This window comes from Protopterus annectens, chromosome 1.part0, assembly GCF_019279795.1.
Source record: "Protopterus annectens isolate FY-2018-M chromosome 1.part0, PAN1.0, whole genome shotgun sequence".
Lineage (NCBI taxonomy): Eukaryota > Metazoa > Chordata > Ceratodontiformes > Protopteridae > Protopterus > Protopterus annectens.
The window spans coordinates 124,234,383-124,256,147 of NC_056725.1; the positions used below are offsets into that span (position 1 = coordinate 124,234,383).

A 21,765-nucleotide genomic window follows, 5' to 3' on the forward strand; every position below is an offset into this window, starting at 1 on the left:
GCGTGTCTAAATGGCAACATTTTGTACTGAAAGTGTTTCCTGCTCACAAGAAACAAAGGGATCTCATAAGACAACGCAAGATAATCAGGTACCAGAAGGTATCCCTTATTGTCATAACAACATCTAGGCATAATTTAGGCATGCTGTGGGAGCTGTGGCAGATTCATTGAGAACCACCATTCAAAATATGAAATACAGGATGTGCTCCCTGAAATTGCCAAAGTCTAGAGTGGTATAGAAGCCTCCAATTTTTCTCTTCAATATGGAAGTGGTAGAAGAAAACTGATTCCGTCTTTCATAGGGTGGTACAGATTCTACAACTCAATGAAGAATATAGTTTAGGCCTACTGCAGGAACTCTGCAAAATTTATACTTTTTAATGGACCAAACGATGATGGAGACATTTAAGTACTTAAAGAAATAGACATTTCAGTCCATGTACAGAACCCACCTGTCCTTAGTTATGGCTCTCTAACCTGGGGAAAACTTGAAGTACTTGTCTCTCATGTGTAGAGCAGAGGAGCATCCAGGACTGCTGCATAAACCAGAATGAAGTCATCATCTATGTGACTTAACCACTCTTCACAGGAGGGAAGAGGGCTCTTTCTTCCTGGGATGGATTAGTGTATGATCATTTACAGAATCAGAAGTGTTAAAGAACGGCAATGATGGTTAATATATGTTTATCTTCCTCATATCTTCACAATTATCCTGTGAAGCTGAGGCATAGCTAGGGCTAAGTAAAGGGGTGGCTACCCTTCACAAGATACTAGGGAGCGTAATTGACAGTTTTTGATGGGATGGTATTGCAGTACAAACATTCAGAAATGTATGTCAATACTGTATTTGTAGTCAGGGCTGAAACACTGAGGTGCTTCATATGTGGAATTCTAACAACTAAAATTATATTTCTACCAAGCAGATTAATACAGTTTCAGCAGAAGACCTTTTTTTTCAGTCTTCATCTCAGAGACAGAGAACACACAGCTGGCATAATGGTTAAGATCTCCATCTACCAAGCATAAGGTACAAGGCACAATCCTAACCTCCACCCAATGCCTGTGAGCAATCACTATGTATCTCATTGTATCAAAGTGGTGGTCCTCCAACCTATAGAAAACATATTGGATGTTACCACCTCAGACTTATCCAAAATTAAATGGAGTCATGGGGAGTAGTCCAGACTCTAGGAGGTGCCTATCAGTGAAAGAGTTTTGTAGACCCACCACTTTAGGCATGAACTGTGGTACACATTATCCTCTTAATCAGAGAACGCAAATCACAGACTTTGTAAAGTATTATGGCTAGCCATATGATGTAGTAAAAATTGGTGCTAAGTGATTTGGACACATTGACTAATGTTACCAAAAATGGGCATATGGGTATTTGATGGTGATAAATGGGTTTAGGACCTGGTCTACTCCAACCTACACCAGGCACTCATGCTAATGGTGGGAGGGATATATATGCCTCTATTGGGCAGTTCAAGCTTACTATAAAGTCCAGTATCCCTGGGACAATAAGCTAATGGCCTGGCAGTGTCCAGTTGCCCAGAGTGAATTAACTTGGATAGCTCTGTTGACTGAAAGACGAAATGAAAACAAATCAACCTGAATGCTCACATTGGGACAGATAGAACAGTATATGACGACTGCATAGGGCCAAAAGAAATAAAGAAGTACTGGCCATTCTAGATATCTGTCTCACAAATGGGTTGATGGTGGTCAACACATGTTTCAGCAAGGAAGGCAGTAACAACATCGCATACAACAGAGGTCAACATGCGGCTCAGATAGACATCCTCATGTAGACATTCTCATAATAATTTATGGACGTAAGGGTAGAATCAGAGATTGCAAAGTCATCTGCAGTGAAATAGTCAGCACACTACAGAAGCCACTGCTGGCCACTATGGACTGTAAGCAGCGGTCAGAGAAGGCTCTAAAGTCAATAGAAACTAGGCTGAAGATCTGGAAGTTGACTGGAGTGAAAGCACAAGTGTTCAAGAAAATACAGCTGTAGCACCTCAGGAAAAAAGGAAATAGATGGAGTCAAGGAAGCATGTCAGTATCTCAAAACAGCATGTGAGAAGAGTATAGAACAGATATATGACCAAGCCAGGTATGGAAATAAGGCACATAAAGAAAGCTTATGGTGGAATGCAGAAGTCCAGCAAGTTATAAAGAGAAAGAAGGAGTCCAAGAAAGAGTTGAGAGAGAGAAAAGACAAACCAGGTAAAGAAGGAATACTGGCTGGCTAACAAAGACCATAGCAGAGTAGTTGCAGTAGTAAAGCACAAGGCATCAGAGGCTCTACCAGCTTCTGGAAAGTGACTCAGAAGAAGGAATAAAGGAATTCTACCAGGTTGCAATGCAAAGACAGAAAAATAAAGAACAGTCACACACCATTCATAAGGGATGCCAGCAGCAATAACCTGTTCACCAGTCCACAGGACATCAAAGGCAGATGGAAGGAGTACTTCCATGAGCTTCTGAATGAAAATAAAAAAAAAAACGCAATCTACTGCTCCATATGCAAACTATGATGAAAAAAGATGAGCCCCACCCTAGAAGAAATAAGAACAGCACTAAGGGAAATGAATTAAAGGAAAACAACATCCTCAGAAGAGCAAATATGATCGAGATATTGGCTGAGCTATGGAGAAATATCTCCTGAGGATACTCACTGCAGTATGGGGAGAAAGGAGCACTTCAGGTGACTTAATGCATCCTAGTACCGCTGTACAAGAACAAAGGGGACATTTCACAACTCTTACAGGAGAGTGAAATAAAATTTCTATCACACTGCATGAAAGTGTTGGAGAGGGGGCTGAATAAATGAATACAGGGAATAGTAGAAAGTAAGACAGGAAATGAGCATTTCATATTCAGATCAGGATGCAGCACAACTGACCCAATGTGTGCAATGAGAGTGGAAAAGCTAGAAATAAGGAAAATTCCAAATGGGCATTCCCAAACTTGATGAAAGAAAATGACAAGGTCTCAAGGAAACTGATTTGGTCAGTCTTGCGAAGGTTCAAAGTCCTAGAAACACTGGTAGAATTAGTACAGGCTATGTACAAGGACCCAATAACATAACTGTGAACAATGTTTGAGTTTATATAGAGTATCCCCATGAGAGTAGGAGTACAACAGGGTTAAGCTCTCAGGTCACAGCTGTTATACTGGTGATGGCCTACATCACCAAATAGGTAGGAAAGGACAGATTGATAAAGTAACTGTATGCAGACAGACAATGTTGCACTACAAGCAGGATCTAAACAGGAACGTTAGCAAATGTTAGTGGAATTGAATGCAAAATTGAAGGTGCATGCAATAAAGCTGAGTACAAACAAGACAGCTGTCATGGCAGCAAATGGGGGATATCAGAAGAGGCTAAAATTGAGATAGAAGGGAAAAGTTTGGAATAGACTAACAACTTCATGTATATGGGAGGGGTGGCTGGGGAGAAGGCAAGTCTGAATGATGAGGTTAAGATGAGATTTGGGGTTCTGCAGCCACATGGGATTGAATGCCAGGGAAGGGTGTGACACAGGAATACAGAAGAAGCTGAAAAGTAAGGATTACAAAACAGTTGTGAGGCCAGTACCTTTATATGGTACAGAAACAAGGGCAGTGAAGACAAAGCATCTAAGACAGTTGGAAGTGATGCAGCAGAAGGGCTTGAGAAGGGTGGCTCAGTGCACACTGTGGGACAAATGAAGAAATGATGACATCAGAGGAGAATCCAAAGTAGCAGAAAAAGTTAAAGAGAACAGATTGCAATGGTTTTGGTACTTGTGTGGGAAAGCAGATGATGTTTCAGTGAAGAAGAGTTGAGACAGACAGGAAGAAGCAAGAGGAAATGTGGGCATCCAGCAATGAGATGGATAGACTGTGTGAAAGAAGACCTGCAAAAGTTAGATATTACTGTCAAAGAAGGTAGAAGAGCAACAATGAATTTAAAAATGTGGTGACAGTTGATGTGCACCCCAACCTCATGTAAAAAATAGGAAAACAGTGGATTGATGGTGATTTCAATGACAAGGCCTTTTTTCGGTCATCAACTTAGAGTGGGGGGGGGGTGAAAGAGCAGGGAACTGCAGAGGGAACTAGATGAGGTATTTATGCCTTTTCTGTTAAGTACATCCAAACAGTAATCCTCCTTGGAAGCAGAAAAAGCCTGTCTCAGCTACCCCACACAACAAGACTGCCTGACACAGTCCTGCTGTAAAGGGACTGCCTGAAGCTTGGCATACATTGTAGGAAAGCACTTTATGATATTGCTTCAGCCACACCATCAGTGCAGTCAGACGTGCACTGAGCTATGCATGTGTCTACTAAGGAAGCCAATGACTAGGGATTCCTTAACTCCAATATCAGGGAGTTCTAGCAACTTCTACAAAAGTCAATATACAAGAAGGAACTTGAACTGGTAAAGGTATGACACACAATTAAGGACCCTGAGACCCATACTGACAGAGGAAGTCTCATTTTGCCCACCATATACTAAGCTTTAGAATCTGTATCCAGAGGTAAAATCAACAGATCTTACGGTTTCAGTAACCTATTCTAGTCTACAGAGACCACAAAGGAATCTGTTTCAGGATATTTGGCAAGAATGTCACATTGCTCCATTGGGATTAATAAAGGTTTCCACCTTCTCAGGAGCAGGAGGAATATAATCTGAATGCCTTCAGGGTGCTGGAATGAAACCCTTAAAGAGAAGTTCTAAAGGGAAGGATTAGGGAAATAAGTCAGTAGGTTTTTGTCCTTCTTCCCCTGATTGTGACTGAGACTGAGGAGAGAGTAAAGACTATGAGAACTTCATAAGCATTACAGTTTCTCCAAATGAGAGGATTATTAGTAAAGAAGTCACTGGGAACAGCTATAATTATCCTTGACTGTCAGTGAAAGCAGAATCTCCATTGCTGGATAACTCAGACAAAGAAGGAGGCACTCTCCTACCCTTGATCTAGAAGTGGATATCATACACTTATCTTGCATGAAGAAAAGGGGATAGAAGGACATGCAGATGTAAGTCCTTAGCAATCAACTGATGGCACAAATTAAACAGTGCCGGAAGTGGTACCTGGGTTTGAGATGCCTGTATAGGACACTGCTGACATAAAATTGATTTCTCTAATGGTGGTTCTTGCACAATGAGGTCATCTTTAAGACATCCTTTACCATCAAGGAGAATCCTCAGTTATGACATCATCATGGTACCATAGGTATGCTGGGCAAAAGAACCATGCATTTTTTCCCCTAATTTGCCTCATGGTGGAAACAAAGGGAGTACACCCTAAGCCTTAAGTCTGCTATAGAGTACTTGCTTTGATATTCAAAGGTTGTTTCCACTCATATAAACTGGCTGCCATATTGCTCCAGACACTCATGCAGAATATAGAAAGTTGCCAACCAAGAGCACATCCGTAAATGTAGAAGTCCTGGTGATACCTACCTCATCACACCTTCCAATGTCAGCCAGTGATGTGTAAAAGCCTGATCCCTTAGCATGCAATAGGTGAAAAGAAAAAAAAGTTGCTATTTCAGCTGTCTTCACTGAAGACAGCTTTGGCTGATACCTAGACTCTTGATCCATTATATTTTCCACACACTCAACATCTTCCCTAGAATTACATGGGAGGGCCTCTTGCTGGTCATCTTTCATCACCACCACCCTGTGAGAGATGAAGGAGGCCTCAGATTTTTACTTCATCATTCTGCTAGCAGATCTGAAGCACTGGTACTTATGGTACAGTTTCATATCATCCTCCAAGCCCAGTTAATACGGAAAGCACCAGTGGTGGTTCTGGCTGGTGATATGGCAGCTGCAGGCACATTTAGATGACCTTCTACACTAAATGTGTGAACTTTACCCATGATGACCACTTAGCAATTATCCAATGTATGTGAGTTGCAGAAAAGAAAGTGGAAGCTAAAGACTGGGTGAGTTCCCCTAGTCACCCTGTGACTTAAATGCATGTAGCATTAGGAAGTAGGTATATTTTAAAGTATGGGGGCTGCAGAATACAAGAATGTTGTTTATAGGTTCATAGTTACATGTAATAAGGCTATGAGTCACCACGATTTTTACAAGTCTAGCCTCGGAACCCTACCTAACCTAATTCCATTCACTTGTAACATGTCTATCTTAATTTCAGGGGGATGTTTGTTAGGAGGGATATGAGAGTTAGGAGGTTGCTAAACAGTTATGTGGGGTGGGTATGTTAGTTAGGGAATGTTTACTTTTGGCCTCTGTCTATAAGAGACATGGGGGCCAGCCAGGGGGTGAATTTATGATTACCTATCCAGTGTTAATTAGGAAATGCTTACAGTTGACCTCAGTCTGTAAAAGACATGAAGACCAGCTAGGGCATGAATCTGAAATTTTCCATCCAGTGGTCAAGGTTATTTCTGAACATGGACAGAGATCCTATTCCCCAGAATGGGGATCCTTTCAGACACATCTGTTTCACCAGTATATTCTATTTATGTTGCAAGCAAAGTTCAAATCCCTGGATCTAATGTTTCTGGTGGTACTCATTTTGCTGATGTGCAAAAGATCAATCAAAGCTGATATAAGGATGCCTTATATTCCCAGCACAGTTTGTCACTCAACAACCTGTAGGAGACCGAGTACACAGTCAGAGCACTAAGGTGGTCTCTATATGACAATGTATTATTACCCTGTACTCTCTTGGTGAGAAACCTCTGTGGTTTTTCCAACAGTTACATATGCCTAGTCAGGTACATGCTGAAGAGGGCATTGTACTCAATGATGGGTCTGATAAGGGCTGAGTAGAGTGGTACTATAACTTCCGTAGACCTGGATGCCATACCCTAACTTATAAGTTGGGCAAGATAAAATGATTTCCTTACTATCTTGGCTATGTGCTTGTCAAAGGCCAGATTACTGTCTACATATGTTCCCAAATATCTACCTACCCAGTCAACTTCATAGGTTCATAGGAGGTTACTAGGCTAGCAGCCCTAGAGCCTTTATAAGCCTAACCATATTAATTCAAAATATCCCCATTTGTTCTTTTTTGGGTAGTTTGCAGCATGAATTTATGAATGTAGTGGGTCTGTCATCAACACTGGCTACCCATGTCCATGGGGGACAAGGGTGCCACTCCAGGGGCACATTTGTGGTCTCCCATCCAATTATATAGGTTGCATTTGAATAGGGTCAGTGAGCAGCTCTGTTTTACGGGAATAGGGAGTCTATTCCAGAGAAGCGTCAGTCTCTGGGAGACATATCTGTGTCTCCAGCATAATCCGTTAATGTCACAAGCTAGGTTGAGATCTCTAGAGCAAGTGATTCTTGAGGCATTTGACTAGCAGATGTGCAGCATTTCCATTAGAGCAGAGTTGAAGTTTGCCCTATAGGTCAGGCACAGGTCACCTCTCAACAGCCTATAAGATACAGAGTAAAGTGACAGGGCTTTCAGCCTGTCCACATAGGTCATGGTTTGGAGACCCTGTATTTTCTTAGTGAGAAACCTCGGAGGTCTCTCCAGCTGCTGCAGGTGTCTAGTGAGGTACATGCAAAAGAGTGCATTATACTGTATTTATTGTACCTCAAGTTGTCAAATGTTGAGCAGCTTAGATAAACTGAGCACAAACACTTATATACAGGCAAATTTAAACAGTTTTAACACAACTTCCAATGGGAAAGCCTCAAACTGAGCCTTTCTCTAACAGTCCCCAACTCAGATGGGTTTTGAGCTACACACTTCTGTCACAAGGCTGTTGGAAGTCCCTCTTAATGTAAGATGGCTGGTCTAAGAGCACAGTGATACCAAACAGTCCAGATTCAGCAGGTCTGAATCTAGCCTTTGCTATGTATGGTGAGGAAACACAATTTCTAAATGGGAAGGATTAAGGGAGAGTCACTTAAAGGTCAAAATGAGAGTGTTTATTAGTATACTATTAGATGACTTGCAGTGGTGCCACCCTCTGCACAAAGTGATAGCTCTTCAAGCAGCTGTGAACAGTGGAAAACTATGGAGAGTGTTTCTTATAGAGCATTTTAAGCTGGAGAAGTTTGCTTATATGCAAGAACGGAGACCCACATTTGCACAAGGCTTTTATATGAGCAGGATGAAAGCCAGATACAGTTAAACCCTCAGGCCAATCAGATCAAAACACAAAAAGCTATCAAACAGTAGTTTCCACCTTGGATGGGTAGATTTAGCTCTATGCTCCCACCAGGGTGCAAAAGAATCTTTCCAATGTAAAACAAAGTGGCTTTGAGCTCAAGTGCAGTAACAAATGCTATACAACAGAAGTAAGAATCCCTGCAGTCTCAGAAATCCTTGGAAATAAAGTTCCCTAACCCTGAGAAATTTTCACAACTCACAAACACTTTGCAAAACATAGAAATATTTTCCCAGATTCACTCAGAACAGCTTTTGTAGTATCAGAGAAGGTTAGAAAATATAAGAATATTGTTAAAAAAACATAAGAGGAATACAGTAACAAACATATGCAGTTTTTTATCAAGTGCAGGCTAAAAATACAGTGATAAATCCAACCAAATAAATAATTGCAGCACAGAAGTGTTAAATATCACTGAAACAGTTAGAGCAAATACAAAAATATACTTATACCAGCTTAGGCCAGATGATTTTAGAAGAAATCTAAGTCTTGTAATCACAGGTGTCCAAGCCAGGCACAAGGAAGCTCTGAATAAGTGAGCACACTATTACAAACATGTAAAGCTTTGATACGAGCAGGATGACAGACTTTGATAAAGTTAAACTCTCAGGCCAATCACATAAAAACACAAAAAGCTATCCACCAGTAGTTCTCACCTTGGATGGGTTGAATTTAGCTCTATACTCCCACCAAAGTGTATTTAAGCCCTGCATTTGAGTTGGTTTGGCCTTGTTTATGAGTCGTACACTGCAGCTGCACTGTTTTTAATCCATTCCAAGATATTCCAGCTAAAATTTTCCCTTAGTAGCACTTGTGTGATCACCTAGTAGTACTCACTTTAGACCTTCCACCCTTTACCCCCTTAGATCACTTTGGCCTCTCTCCCTCAGATTCTGACAAAAATGGATGGACAATTTCCTATGGTTTCTCCTGCCAGTTTGGTTTATATGGGCATCCTGAAACAGTGTAGCAACTGCATCATGTACATGGACAACCTTCTAATTCTATTACCTAGGAACACAATTTGTGAGACATGCAATTACATTAAGAGCCTAGAGTCTATGCTCTCTCCCTCACAAGCCAGCATAACTGGCACTGAGAAGTTTGTCAATATAAAAAACACAGCTCAAACACCACCCACACCTACATAACACAAACCCAGATATTCGGAGGCCAAGGCAAAAACACATGCAAACTCCACAGCTCAGCACATCACACATCACACATAGTCCACACACCTGTGCCTCACAGCCACTGAGGCCTAACCATAAACCTAACATATTAGTCATAGGAGAATCCAATGTGAGACACACAGATATGCCCCTCACCAAGCTGGATAAGGAGAAAGTCATGGTTAGTTGTTTGGCAGGTGCCAGAATCTGCCATATCACACACTCAAGTCTCTCAACAACAGGTACTTTTATGACTTTGTCATAGTCCATGCTGGCATGAATGACTTCGGACATACCCTGGACTATATGAAGAGAGACATGATCAAGCTCCCTGAATATGTGTCCCAGGCAGGTGTGTCCCTAGCCTTAAGTAACATTCTACCGTCAACTACAATGATGCCTCATTACAAACAGAAAATGACTGACTTTAACAATTAGCTTAATTTCTAGTGTCATTCCAAGGGAATCTAGAACTTGATAGCCTGGAAGACATGATCGACAGACCACAATGCTTTGTCAGAGATAGCCTGCCTCTATCTCCCTTGGGCTTCAGGCTTCTGGCAAAGGCTCTTGCCTCTCCCATAGTGTCTTTTATAGACACTGCCATGAGGTCAAAACTACCAACATAAAAATTTCATCAAAAAGCAAATTAAAGGTCATGGCTGCTCTTAAATCTGGAAGATGCTGACATTTGTGCAGTCACAAAAACCTGGTTCAAAGCTGCAGAGAGCACCCCAGCCAATCCAGGTTACTCATCCCATCATACATTCAGACCCCAAACCATGGGCAGAAAAGCAAAAGGAGGTGGAGTTTAAATAAACATTAAAGACATACACACCTCCAGGCTGATCAAACAGTATGACTCACAGGAGACATCCAGGTGTAGTTAACCATTGAATAGACCCCTATTCAAATCATAGCTAGATACAAGCCCCCGACTTTGACTCAAGATGCCCACTCCTCCTATCTGGACCACTTTGAATTTATCAAGATCCAACCTTTTACCCTGATCCTGTGTGACTTTAAGTATCCGACCATAGCTTGGAAGAACTACTCATGCCACAACAAAAATGTCCAGAGATTCCTTGATTTCATCAATGCAAATGCCTTGGACCAGCTGGATGACACCTCCACAGCAGGTGATAATATCTTGGACTTGCTACTATCCAACATAAGTAACCACTGCGGCATCCCTACAGTGTCATCCTCCCTTGTAAGATCTGACCACAAAGCAGTCACTTTCAAAGTCAACATCTTCACAACCCCCCCCCCCCCCCGCTATGGTCAAACATAAAAACTTCTCCAAAGCTAATTACAACCTCCTGAGGGAAGTATAAACAGCTTCACAGCCCCTTCCTTCTGTGTAAGAACTAACACAAATGTCCAAACCTACACCAAAGTATAAACTATACGAGCATTTACATAGCTGCATGGAATCAGGAATACCCAACAGGGCAAAATCCTTCTCCTCAAGGAAGAGTAAACCTGTCTGGGGGACATCTGCAATAAATAAACTATTAAATACATGGAAAAAAAATTGCTGTCCAGGACCAAGAAGGAGCAGGTGCCTAATTGGAAGCAATCTCTCCATAGACTGAAGAAGCAAATAAGAGCACTAGTGAAATCCTCCAAAGCAAACTTTGAAAAACTGGCCACATCTACTAAAGACAATATAAGTCCTTCTTCACAAATGTCTGCAGTCTCAAAGGAAGCACTCAGATCTGCTCAGAAATGGTGGTCAAGGACACCACATACATAAATGCCGTAGATACAGTCAACCTGCTGGCAGACAGGTTCAGCGAAAACTTCATAGCTCTGTCTCCCCCATCAGTAAATCAGGACATCGCTAGCACCTGACCCCTTCCCTTATCTCTAGGGAGCATGTCATCAGTGCCCTCTCACAGGCAAAAAATACAGCCTCTAAGGGACCTGATAACATCCCAGGATGCATTCTACGACTCAGGCAGCAACTTGCAGCACCATTAGGCATCCTATTCAACCAAAGCCTGAGTACCAGCTGTGTCCCAGCCGAGTGGAGGACAGCCACTGTCATCTCTTTACACAAAGGTGGAGCATCCACTGATCCAGGAAATTATAGACCCATCAGCCTACCTAGCTTGATCTGCAAAGCTATGGAATGGAATATCATGGACCTCATTAACAAGGACATTGGCAACCTCCAAACATTTGATCCCAAACAGTTTGGTTTCATCAAGGAGAGGTCATGCCTGTTAAATTTAGTTGACTTGTTTGAGACAGTCACCAAAGCCATGGATGAGGGGAAGATGGTGCACACCACCTCCCTTGACCTGGCCAAAGCCTTCAATACTATTCCTCACTCGGGTATAATAGATAAACTCTCTCAACTAGGCATCAATCCATATGTTACCAGATGGGCAGCAAACTGGCTCACTGACAGAACCCACCTAGTCAAAACAGGGGAAGCCACATCAAGCAGTAGACCCGTAATGAGTGGTGTACCCCAAGGATTGGTCTTGGGGCCTCTGTTGCTTGGGATATAATTTTCTGAGTTGCAGGCCAAAACCAATGGGCTATGGCTGACCGTCTGTAGATGACTGCAAGCTGGATGACGTCATCAATTCCCCTAGTGATGTAGACATCCTCCAAGAGGGTCTCACCCAAACAAATGACTGGTGCCAGAAACATGGCCGCAAACTGAATGCCAAAAAATGCATCATCATCATCATCATCATCCCCTTTGGGGAGAGTGATGTCCTACAAATTATCACATTAATAACAAGGTCCTAAGCATGCAATCAGTTGTGAAGGATATGAGCAGAAAGGTTGATAGCAAACTGACTTTTGACCACAATATCACCTCTGTTGTATGGAAAGCTTTCTACATGGCCCACCTTATTAGGAAGGGTATTTCATCCAGGGACAAGGAGGTCATAACATCTCTGTATTATTCCCTTATAAGACCCATTACTGAGTACAACACCCCTTTTGGCATGTACCTCACAAAGCACATGCAGCAGCTGGGCAGACCACACAAGTTCCTGGCCAGGAAAATCCAGAGCCTCAAATATCTACCCTACACAGATAGGCTAAAGGCCCTGTCCCCTCTACTCAGTCACATACAGACTCCTCAGAGGTGACTTCTCTCTGGCAAACAAAGCAATCCCTGACCCCACCTTGATGGGACTGCTGCGTATCTGCAAGTCAAGCTCCACTTGAGTTACCCACATGTGCGACCTCAACCTGGTCTGTGACATTAAAAGGACTTGATGGCAGGACAGATTTGTGTCCCAGAGACTCCCGCTTTTGTGGAATAGACCATCTCCACGTCAAGCAGAGTAAGTCATTATCCCTTTGTAAGTACAACCTGGATAACTGCATGGGAAACTGAAAATAGACCACTGGAATTCCACCTGTGTCCCTGCTGGACAGGGGCATTGGGTGCTGACTTGTCAGAACATGGGCTAAATTCTTGGCTGGACTTATAAAGGCCTCAGGGTCAATAGCTTAGTAACTTCCTATGATCCTATGAACAGAGCCAAGCTCTCATCAAGGCTGACTTTAAGTGCTTTAGCCTCTACTTTTAACAATACTGTCTCAGCCAAAGAATAAACAATAATTTACTTACAGAAAATTCAAGATGCTGTAAAACAGATGATACAGCTTGTTGGCCTTAGTATTTTAGGTCAGCATATGAGATAAAAGTGCATCAAGATTAGGATCTCAGAAGAGAAAATCCAATCAGTAACCTGGCACGGAATCTACTCTGAAAATATTAACATGATAAGGTAAATCAAAGTAAAATTTAAGGTGACATTTTGTAGGAATAAGTGGGTAACTGTAATAACTATAATGAGGTAATAGTGCAAAAAAAAGTGGGGGGTTTGATAGGTGAAGCAAAAGAAAAACATGGCTAGAAAGAATAGTATTTCAGGATAAAAATAAGGAAAGCAAAGTGATATAAAATGGCTGTAGAATGAGAATTACCTGAAGTTGGTCAGTATGTGTCATTAATGCTCTATTAGCTTAGATTCATTATATGTACTACAGTATAAGAAACTGTTACAATACACTGACACGCAGGCATCATGCTATACAGAGAGTACCGGAAAAAAAGACTATTTCCATTCAAGCTCCTGAGACAGATAGTGGTTTCTTGTGTGATCTACATTTTCTGAGTTTACTTTTCACCATTTTAGCTCTCAGTTGCTTCACTTCTCCTCTCACATTATCTCAAACTCTGTGAATAAGTCCTCTTCCTGTTAGCTTTTAATGAATACAGCTTCAAATTACTGAGCTGACAATTACAACTTCTGCCACCGAATCATTTGTTCTAGTACATAATGTCTTCAACCCATCTAAGTTAGGTATATAGTTTCACAGTAACAGGTGAGGTGAACCAGGCAAATGCCCCAGGTACAGATGCATCATCTTAACTATCAATCATTTCAAATTATTGTAACTGCTGCTTATTGCATCACATATAAACTATATATATATATATATATATATATATATATATATATATATATATATATATATACACACACACACACACACACACACACACACACACACACACACACACACACACATATAAACACGCACGTGTGTGTGTGTGTGTGTGTGTGTGTGTGTGTGTGTGTGTGTGTTTGTGTGTGTATATATATATATATATGTGTATACATATACACACACAAACACACGCACACACACACATATATATATATATATATATATATATATATATATACATATATATATATATATATATATATATATATATACACACACACACACATATATATATATATATATATATATATATATATATGTGTGTGTGTGTGTGTGTGTACACACACACATACACACAGTTTTAATCTGTAACTACTTATGCTACCAACTTTATATGATAGGATAAAATGCTCATTATTTACATGGTTTATAACGTATGTATCTACTACTTCGTAAACTATCTGTCACACTGTCACAGACTATATTGCATTCATTGAATTTCTTGTAATTACATCTGCCTTGAGGCCTAGGTCATAGATGTAAAGGGTCCTTGGAGCAGTTCAGTTATCGGGTTAATAAACAAACAAACATGCATACATACATTCATAAATAAATAAGAGGATGCAATCAGCAGTTGCCGGTGTAGCATGAGTCCAGTATTGGCATTCATTTAAGAAGTCGTGGGTGATATAGAGGCTTCTTAAATTAATGCATTTAGTAGATAAGTGCGTTAGTAACTGTAGAATGAAGCTTGCATAAGCTCTTTGTTGCAGTTCAGAGTCCATGATTTATTTTTTTTTGGTCCTTGTTGGGGGATACCAGACTCAGGAGTGCAAAAGACATCATATGACCTTGCTGCAGTTTTGTAGTCTACACACAACACTCTAGAAGGGGTCATTTTAGTTCTAATATTATCTCCTTCTTGCTTTTGTTGTTGAATCCTGACCTTGGCTTAGCATATTTCACTGTTTAGTTTGTCTTTGTATGCACTTTGCCAAACTATCTAATCTACTCAAAAAGCTAGTGATGCTAATTCACAGGTTTCTTTCTTTTGAAGCAGTGGTCTGCTAAATTTAAACTGCTCCACCGAGAATAATCTGAAATTCTCAGACTATACTATCTTTCCACACTTTTTGCCACTGAACTGCAATAACAAGTCGTTGGAATACCACTCTTAAATGTTGAACCCATCTCTTCAGTTCTATGCACCTATGTCTCTAATGGACACAGGCAACCTGTACATGCTTCATCTCCCAGGCTATTTCATCTCCCAAATTCCTGCTTACACTCATCAAGGGTATTATAACTTGACAGGAATTTGGGATGCATGGCTAGCCTTAAAAAGGCCCTTGTGGTCATTAGCCTAGTAAACACCTATGAATCTATTTATCTATTTCTCATGAGCAGTCAAGCTACACAGGTTAATACCCGCTGCAAAGAGTAATGAACTGTTGTTGTACACTTCTCTGTCATCACTGGGGAGAACAGTCAGAAGAAATTACCTTTGAGACATTTAAAGGATAAGTGCCTACCAGCTAAATTCACTGCATTTTATGATCATCCTTCACAGGTGACCTTCTTTACATTTTCTCACCAATTAAATTAGATCTTCTGCTAGTCCCGTCTGTTCTGATCTTTAAGCTATTTTTGCCATCAAATCTAATGATATGCTTAAGTCAAACTGCAGTAAAAGTACTGACTGTAACATTTACCTGCTGCATTTTTAATGTTTTATATTGTTAAACAGTAACCATTAAATTATAATCACAATGACTGTTAACCACAGACCTGTTTTTCTTTTTGTTAGGTCATCAGGACCCTAAACTGGCTATATACTCCCTTTCTCCAAACAAGTGACTAATTTTTCCTAAATCTGAGCAAGAGACCTCTGGAACATTCTTGCTCAAGTGGACATCAGGGCCAATATTAGGTAGTAAGCCAGCCTGCAAATTATGCAGACTGTATTCTTTTCACCACCTCAGAGGCTTGCAAAGTCACCTATTAGCTGCCTCAAGAGGTGCATGCATAGTTTCACACATGCACAACCTCCCAACAAAGCAGCATACTACTTGCAGCATGGACTTACAAGGCTCTTTGTGCTGCTAGTGTTACACCTGCATTCCTAGAGGTGTGGCAGAACACTAAGCTGTCTCCCTTAAACCACGATGGGTGAGCTGGCATTGGACGCTCACTCCGATCAGTCTTCACCTGGTGCCTCTAGCACGTGTTGCCACTAGTCAAACACAGGTCATCTGGGGTGCACCATAGACTTGTTCTAAGAGGTATTCACTAACTTGGGTGCTCCTAGATTAATCAAAGTGTATTCACTCAAGCTCTGGAAACTGAACAGGCAGCCCAATAATAATTATATCCTTTACCAGACATTAGTGACCTTTGACTTAGATGCATTAGCCAGGTAGAGTGAAAAACACACACTTTATCATGTTAGATGGGAGAGGGCTTCTTCCCCAATCTAAAACACTGCTACAGGTTTCCTTGTTACACATTCCAGCATGAACTTAATAAGCTTGGATCATTTCAACAGCAGCTAAGTAATCCAAATCAATTCTCAAACACTTGTCTCAGCATGCAGTTCACATAGGACTTGTGACCAAAAAAAGAAAGCCAACACTGGTAAAACAGCCAAAACCACAAAAACCAGTGTACGAAGGGATCAGTCGACCAATAAATATCCAGAAACAAGTTTATTAACGAAGGCAATTCCAACATATACCATTTTCGTCAACACTGTGACTTCATCAGATACAATGTTACAATAAAATTCATGAATATATATACACTTAATTGACTTCAATCTTTCAATAGTAGCTAATTGATAATATAATTTTAAAGAGACATAGAGACCACTCTTAAAAAACCTGAAGCTCAATAAAACTAGTAAAACCCTAAGGTATTGGAAATATATGAATATCAATATACAATATTACAGATTTAAAAATATATTAATAAATAATTTATAAATACTGTTAAAATTTATTTACATGCAACAAGCTTTTAACCTTAACAAAGGCTTAATAGATATATATTCATTTATACCTGGTTCCTTATTAGATTCCAGTAAAATTTGCCAATAGGTTTCCCTGTGCTCTAATCTAATTTCCCATGGCCCTCCTCTATTGTCTTTGTAAACAGTTTCCAAAACAAAAAACTGATACTTGGCTGTAGGGCATGTCGTAAGATGTCTCTAAAGGGCATTTTTGAGATTTTGTTTTTGTATCTCATATAAGTGCTCATATATCCTTCTTTTTAAAGGACATTCAGTTTTGCCCACATAGAAGGCGGGACATGATAAATAGAAGGCCAAATAAACCACCCCCTGACTATTGCAGTTAGAAAACCTAGTGGACTTAATATATTTGTTTCTAGCTGCAAGAAAAATTTTTTTCCAAATTAACAACGTAGTGGCACTGTGAACATGAACCACATTTGTAAGTGCCCATACGCTTATTAGAATATTTATTTAAATGGAAATTTTGTTCTAACAAGTTCTTAATATTTCTGCCCCTTCTAAAAACTGTTTTAACATTTTTGTAGCTTAAATTTTCCAAATCTGTAATGTCCCGAAAATTATCCCATTCATTTTGTATGATATTCCTGATGACCCCTGAATTAGCACTATACTCAGTAATGAACACCCGATTAAAATCGGATAGCACCTTGGTGTTATCAGTTGTGTTGTATGTATCTCCTAAACCCAAAATGGGTTTGTACTGATCTCTTCTGCCTGAATCTACCTGTTCCTTAATCTGGGAGATAAATTCATATGGATAACCTCTTTCCTGAAACATACAAAATAATTTGTAACACTCCAAGTTGTAATCTTCTTCCTCTGATGTCATACGGGATATCCTGACCAACTGTCCCTTTACTATTCCTCTTTTTTGATATAATGGATGGGAACTATTGAAATGTATATAACTATTAGAGAAGGTTGGCTTCCTATAAACTTTAGATGTGAATTTTCCTTAATGGATACTTAATAATACATCTAGGTATTCAACCTTCCCTTCCTAAATGTGATGAGTGAAAGTTAAAAATTCAGTGGAAGAGGCCAAATATTCCATAAAAATGGAAATAATGTTGTCAGGTCCTGTCCAAAAGATACAAATGTCGTCCAGGAATCTGAAATAGGCCCCCCAATATTGAGTAAATTCACAATTGAATACATATTTGTTCTCCCAGACGGATAGAATAATGTCGGCATAAGTGGGGGCACAATTAGACCCCATGGCCACCCCTGAGATCTGTTTATAATATTAACCTGAAAAATAAATGAAATTGTTGTTCAAAACCATTTCCATTAATTCTAATATAAGAAAGTTGTCATTGGCACTAGCCTTGGGACAAGATGTTAAGGCTTCCTCTAACCAAAGAAGTCCGATGTCGTGTGGAATCACAGAAAACAAGTCCACCACGTCTATAGTTAAAAATTTTAAGTTAGGAACTAATAAATCTGGGGTTACTTTCTTCAAAAATTCCCAAGAGTCTTTTAATAAATAGCTTGCCTTGGGCCATAGATTCTTGAACTTCCAGTCAATAAACTTTGAAAGTGGAGAAATCTTAGAACCCTGTGCTGCTACAATGGGTCTGAGGGGGGGGGGGTCATGAATGTTTTTGTGTACCTTTGGTACCCCGAAAATGGAGGGCACCCTGGGATTAGTATTATCCAAAAAGGTATACATACTGAAATCTATAACTTCTTGATCAAATAGATCTTTTATGGCTATGTCAATTTTTTTATAAGCTATATTGATCTCATTTAGAGAAACAGAAGTATATCTAGAATCATTGTTTAAAAGGGCATACATTTTACTTTCATATATAATCTTGTCCATGAAAACTGTACCTCCCCCCTTATCTGGTTCCATAACCCTAATATTAGGGTTATGGCCCAGTTCATATAATAATGAACTTTCTTGTACAGTCAAATTACCTTGATATCCATTTTTTCTAAAGTTGTTTCTGATTTTAAGTTCCATCCTTCTCTCTAAATTCTTTAATTGAGGATGTAATGGTGGATTGTATGTACTAGGCCTATATATATATCACATAGGACTTGTCCTTCACAGACACTGTTCGATCTTTTATATCTAATATACATATGAGTAATTTCCAGGATCATTTCAGTCTACTCTCGCACAGGCTGTCACAATGACCATCTTACTTTAATCCTTGAGAAGACCCTTTGGAAACAGCTAAGTGTTAAACAGCCCCCTAATAACTCAATCGACTCTCATTTCAGTTGTCTGAATATCCTTCTGCAATCTATCGGAAGGTAGAGTTTTGTTTGTTTTTAAGACTGAGAGGGTTTCTGTCCATTTGTCTTACAATTGTTATGTATCTCATTTCTAAAATCCTAACGCAATACTGTATGTTACATTCCAAGGATGGCTCACTGTAAACACTTGTTTACAATGGCCACCTCTTTTTGTCTATCATCCCATCCCTTTCAAGTGGCCCAGTAGTTATTCGCAGTATGTCTTTTTCTCTCATGTATTTGAAGACCTCACTAGTCCCAAATTAAAGTCTTTCTTTATAAGGATGTCTTTATCATGTTTTACCCTACAACCAGTGGCATGCTTCACAGTAATGGTATTACATTATACATGTGATATTTGTTTACCTGGCAGTCCACCAGCTGTGCATTCATGTCCATAGGTTCCTGAGCAGCTTGCAGTGCAGTGTCTAGCATGGCCCTGGTACTCAACAGCCATCGGTTCAGTTCTTCAGCCTCAAGCCGATATCGCTGTAGGGCTTCCGCCTGAAGTTGCTCTTCAAGTTGTTCATTGAGTTTTTCCTGATTAAAAAAAAACAACATGAGTAATTAACAGCACACTGGTACCCTACATAAGAAGTACCAGAAAAAAAGTGTTTATAGGCCTCTGAAAGTTACTTCATAGTGACAATACCATTTGATTCCCTCCAACTGATTACATTCATGCTGTCATATGCACATCACAGGTGCTGTAAAAGCCATGATACTAAGGTGTAGTGCTACACTAACAACAAAAACTAGACTGACTTAATAATGAAAACACTCAGAAAGAAAATGTAACAATTTTTCCATAAGTCTTTATAAATAACTTCTTAGTAAAACACCAGTCTTAGAATCCTGTCTAAAGGAATTAGATCCTACAGTAGCAGATCTTTAAGTAGGAAAGCCAGAAATGTTTTGAAGTAAATCCACCCAGTGCTGCTTGATGATGAATAACACAAAGTTCACATATATCTCTGATACTGCCAAGCCAAATCTGATTAGTAACCTGAGTGGCAGTCAACCTGCTTACTGGGGGAGGGTGGTGAGGAGCCAAAGCCCATTTCATTTTATTCAGGGAATTTTTCAGCACAGATGCATCTTCAGGCAGGAAACAAGTACTGGCACCAGGCATGCAGGGAACAGCGTTCCATTTAGTAATACGTGTCATGCATAACTACTCATATTAGGAGGACTATATATCAAGTAGTTCTGCCTTGACTATGTGAAAAAATAGGGCAGAATAAAGACAATGATGGGCTTATCTAAACAATCCTATCTTGGTTTGTGATTTACTGATCTTTACTGTTAAAAAGAAGTGCAAATGAGAGCGACAGTGAGCAGAGGCTACTGCATACATTCCCACATGATGTAAAGGAATTATAGCTTTTGTCTCACTTTCAGAAATGGTATGGTCAGAACAGTAACTTTACTGTACTTACTTTAGTATTATGTTATATATTGTTTGTGTGTTTTTCTCATAGAAATTGATTTCATTCTCTTTGAATTCTGTGGTTACTGATTTTAATTTTTCTTTTAAAATTTATTGAATCTGAATATGGATTTCTTAAATGAGTATGCAATTAATGATTTGCTATAGCACAAATATCTTGTACTGTGTAATAAATGCTGTGCATATTTAAAGGTAACACCTCATGTCAGATGCTGGATGATTCACTTACCATTATTAAAAGCAAATCTAGACTTACTGAGGATGACTGCACTTGTGCAATTGGCACGGCTTGGAGAACTGTTGTTACGTATATTAATGACTGGACTGGTGAGATAAATAATGTTAGGCAAAGTGCAAAAAAAACACATTTAAGAAATGTTAAGAAATGATATATCTATTGTCTGTAAAGATCATTCAACCTCTATGCAAAAACATGATGCCCCTAACAACTGTAGAATTCAGGATAGAAGTATTCAGCAATCTGAGGATTCAGAGTATTTAGAAGGAAACACAAGAAAGAAAGGAAGATGTTCACAACAAATAACAAGGAAGAAAGATAAAATGATAAATGTCTGCAAAGTAAAGAGAATGCATACTAAAAGGACACTGGTTTGTTATTTAATGCACATAATACAGGGAATGATAACATTTTCCTATCAGAAAACCTTCAATCTTTAGAAAAAAGCATAATTTTTCCAAAACAGAGGGTAGAAAAAAGAAGCAAGAGGCAGGTGAAAAGGAAGAAATCAAATCAAAATTGAACGTGGAAGGACTGAAGAACATTACTATAAGAAAAAAAGAAAAGAAAGACAAATGTTGACTACATGGCTCAAGCTGCAGATGTACAAAGCCAGCTGGATAAGAACTGTATGCTTGCAAATGTAATACTCAGTGAAAACAGTTAGATTAATCAGACTAATAGAGATGAAGATCATTCCTTTACAACAACTGACAGAGCAGATATTATTGTATTAGAAGCTGAAGAGTCTTCAGATCTGATCAGAAAATATATTCTTGCAGTTGAGGATTCAATTATTAAAAGAGCTGATACTTATTTGCAGAGAAGATAACAACCATTTAATACTGTTATGCATGCCAGAAACAAAAACAGAAGATGTGAGACAAGCCTTGGAACGCATTAATGTAAGGAAGTATGGATCTGTTTTTATTCATTTTGGTACAAATGCTCTCATCTACAATGATTCT

The 21,765-nt window shown here is 39.5% G+C and overlaps 1 protein-coding gene across 3 annotated transcripts in view; it reads right to left on the bottom strand.

Annotated features, from left to right (window-relative positions):
• SYNE1 (spectrin repeat containing nuclear envelope protein 1) overlaps positions 1 to 21,765 on the bottom strand; it is a 2,173,401-nt gene that overhangs the window by 1,258,809 nt on the left and 892,827 nt on the right. For all 3 annotated transcript variants that reach the window (XM_044089035.1, XM_044089189.1, XM_044089105.1), the window contains one exon: positions 19,476 to 19,649. In XM_044089035.1, the coding sequence (XP_043944970.1) occupies positions 19,476 to 19,649 (174 nt within the window). The remainder of the gene's footprint in view (positions 1 to 19,475; positions 19,650 to 21,765) is intronic.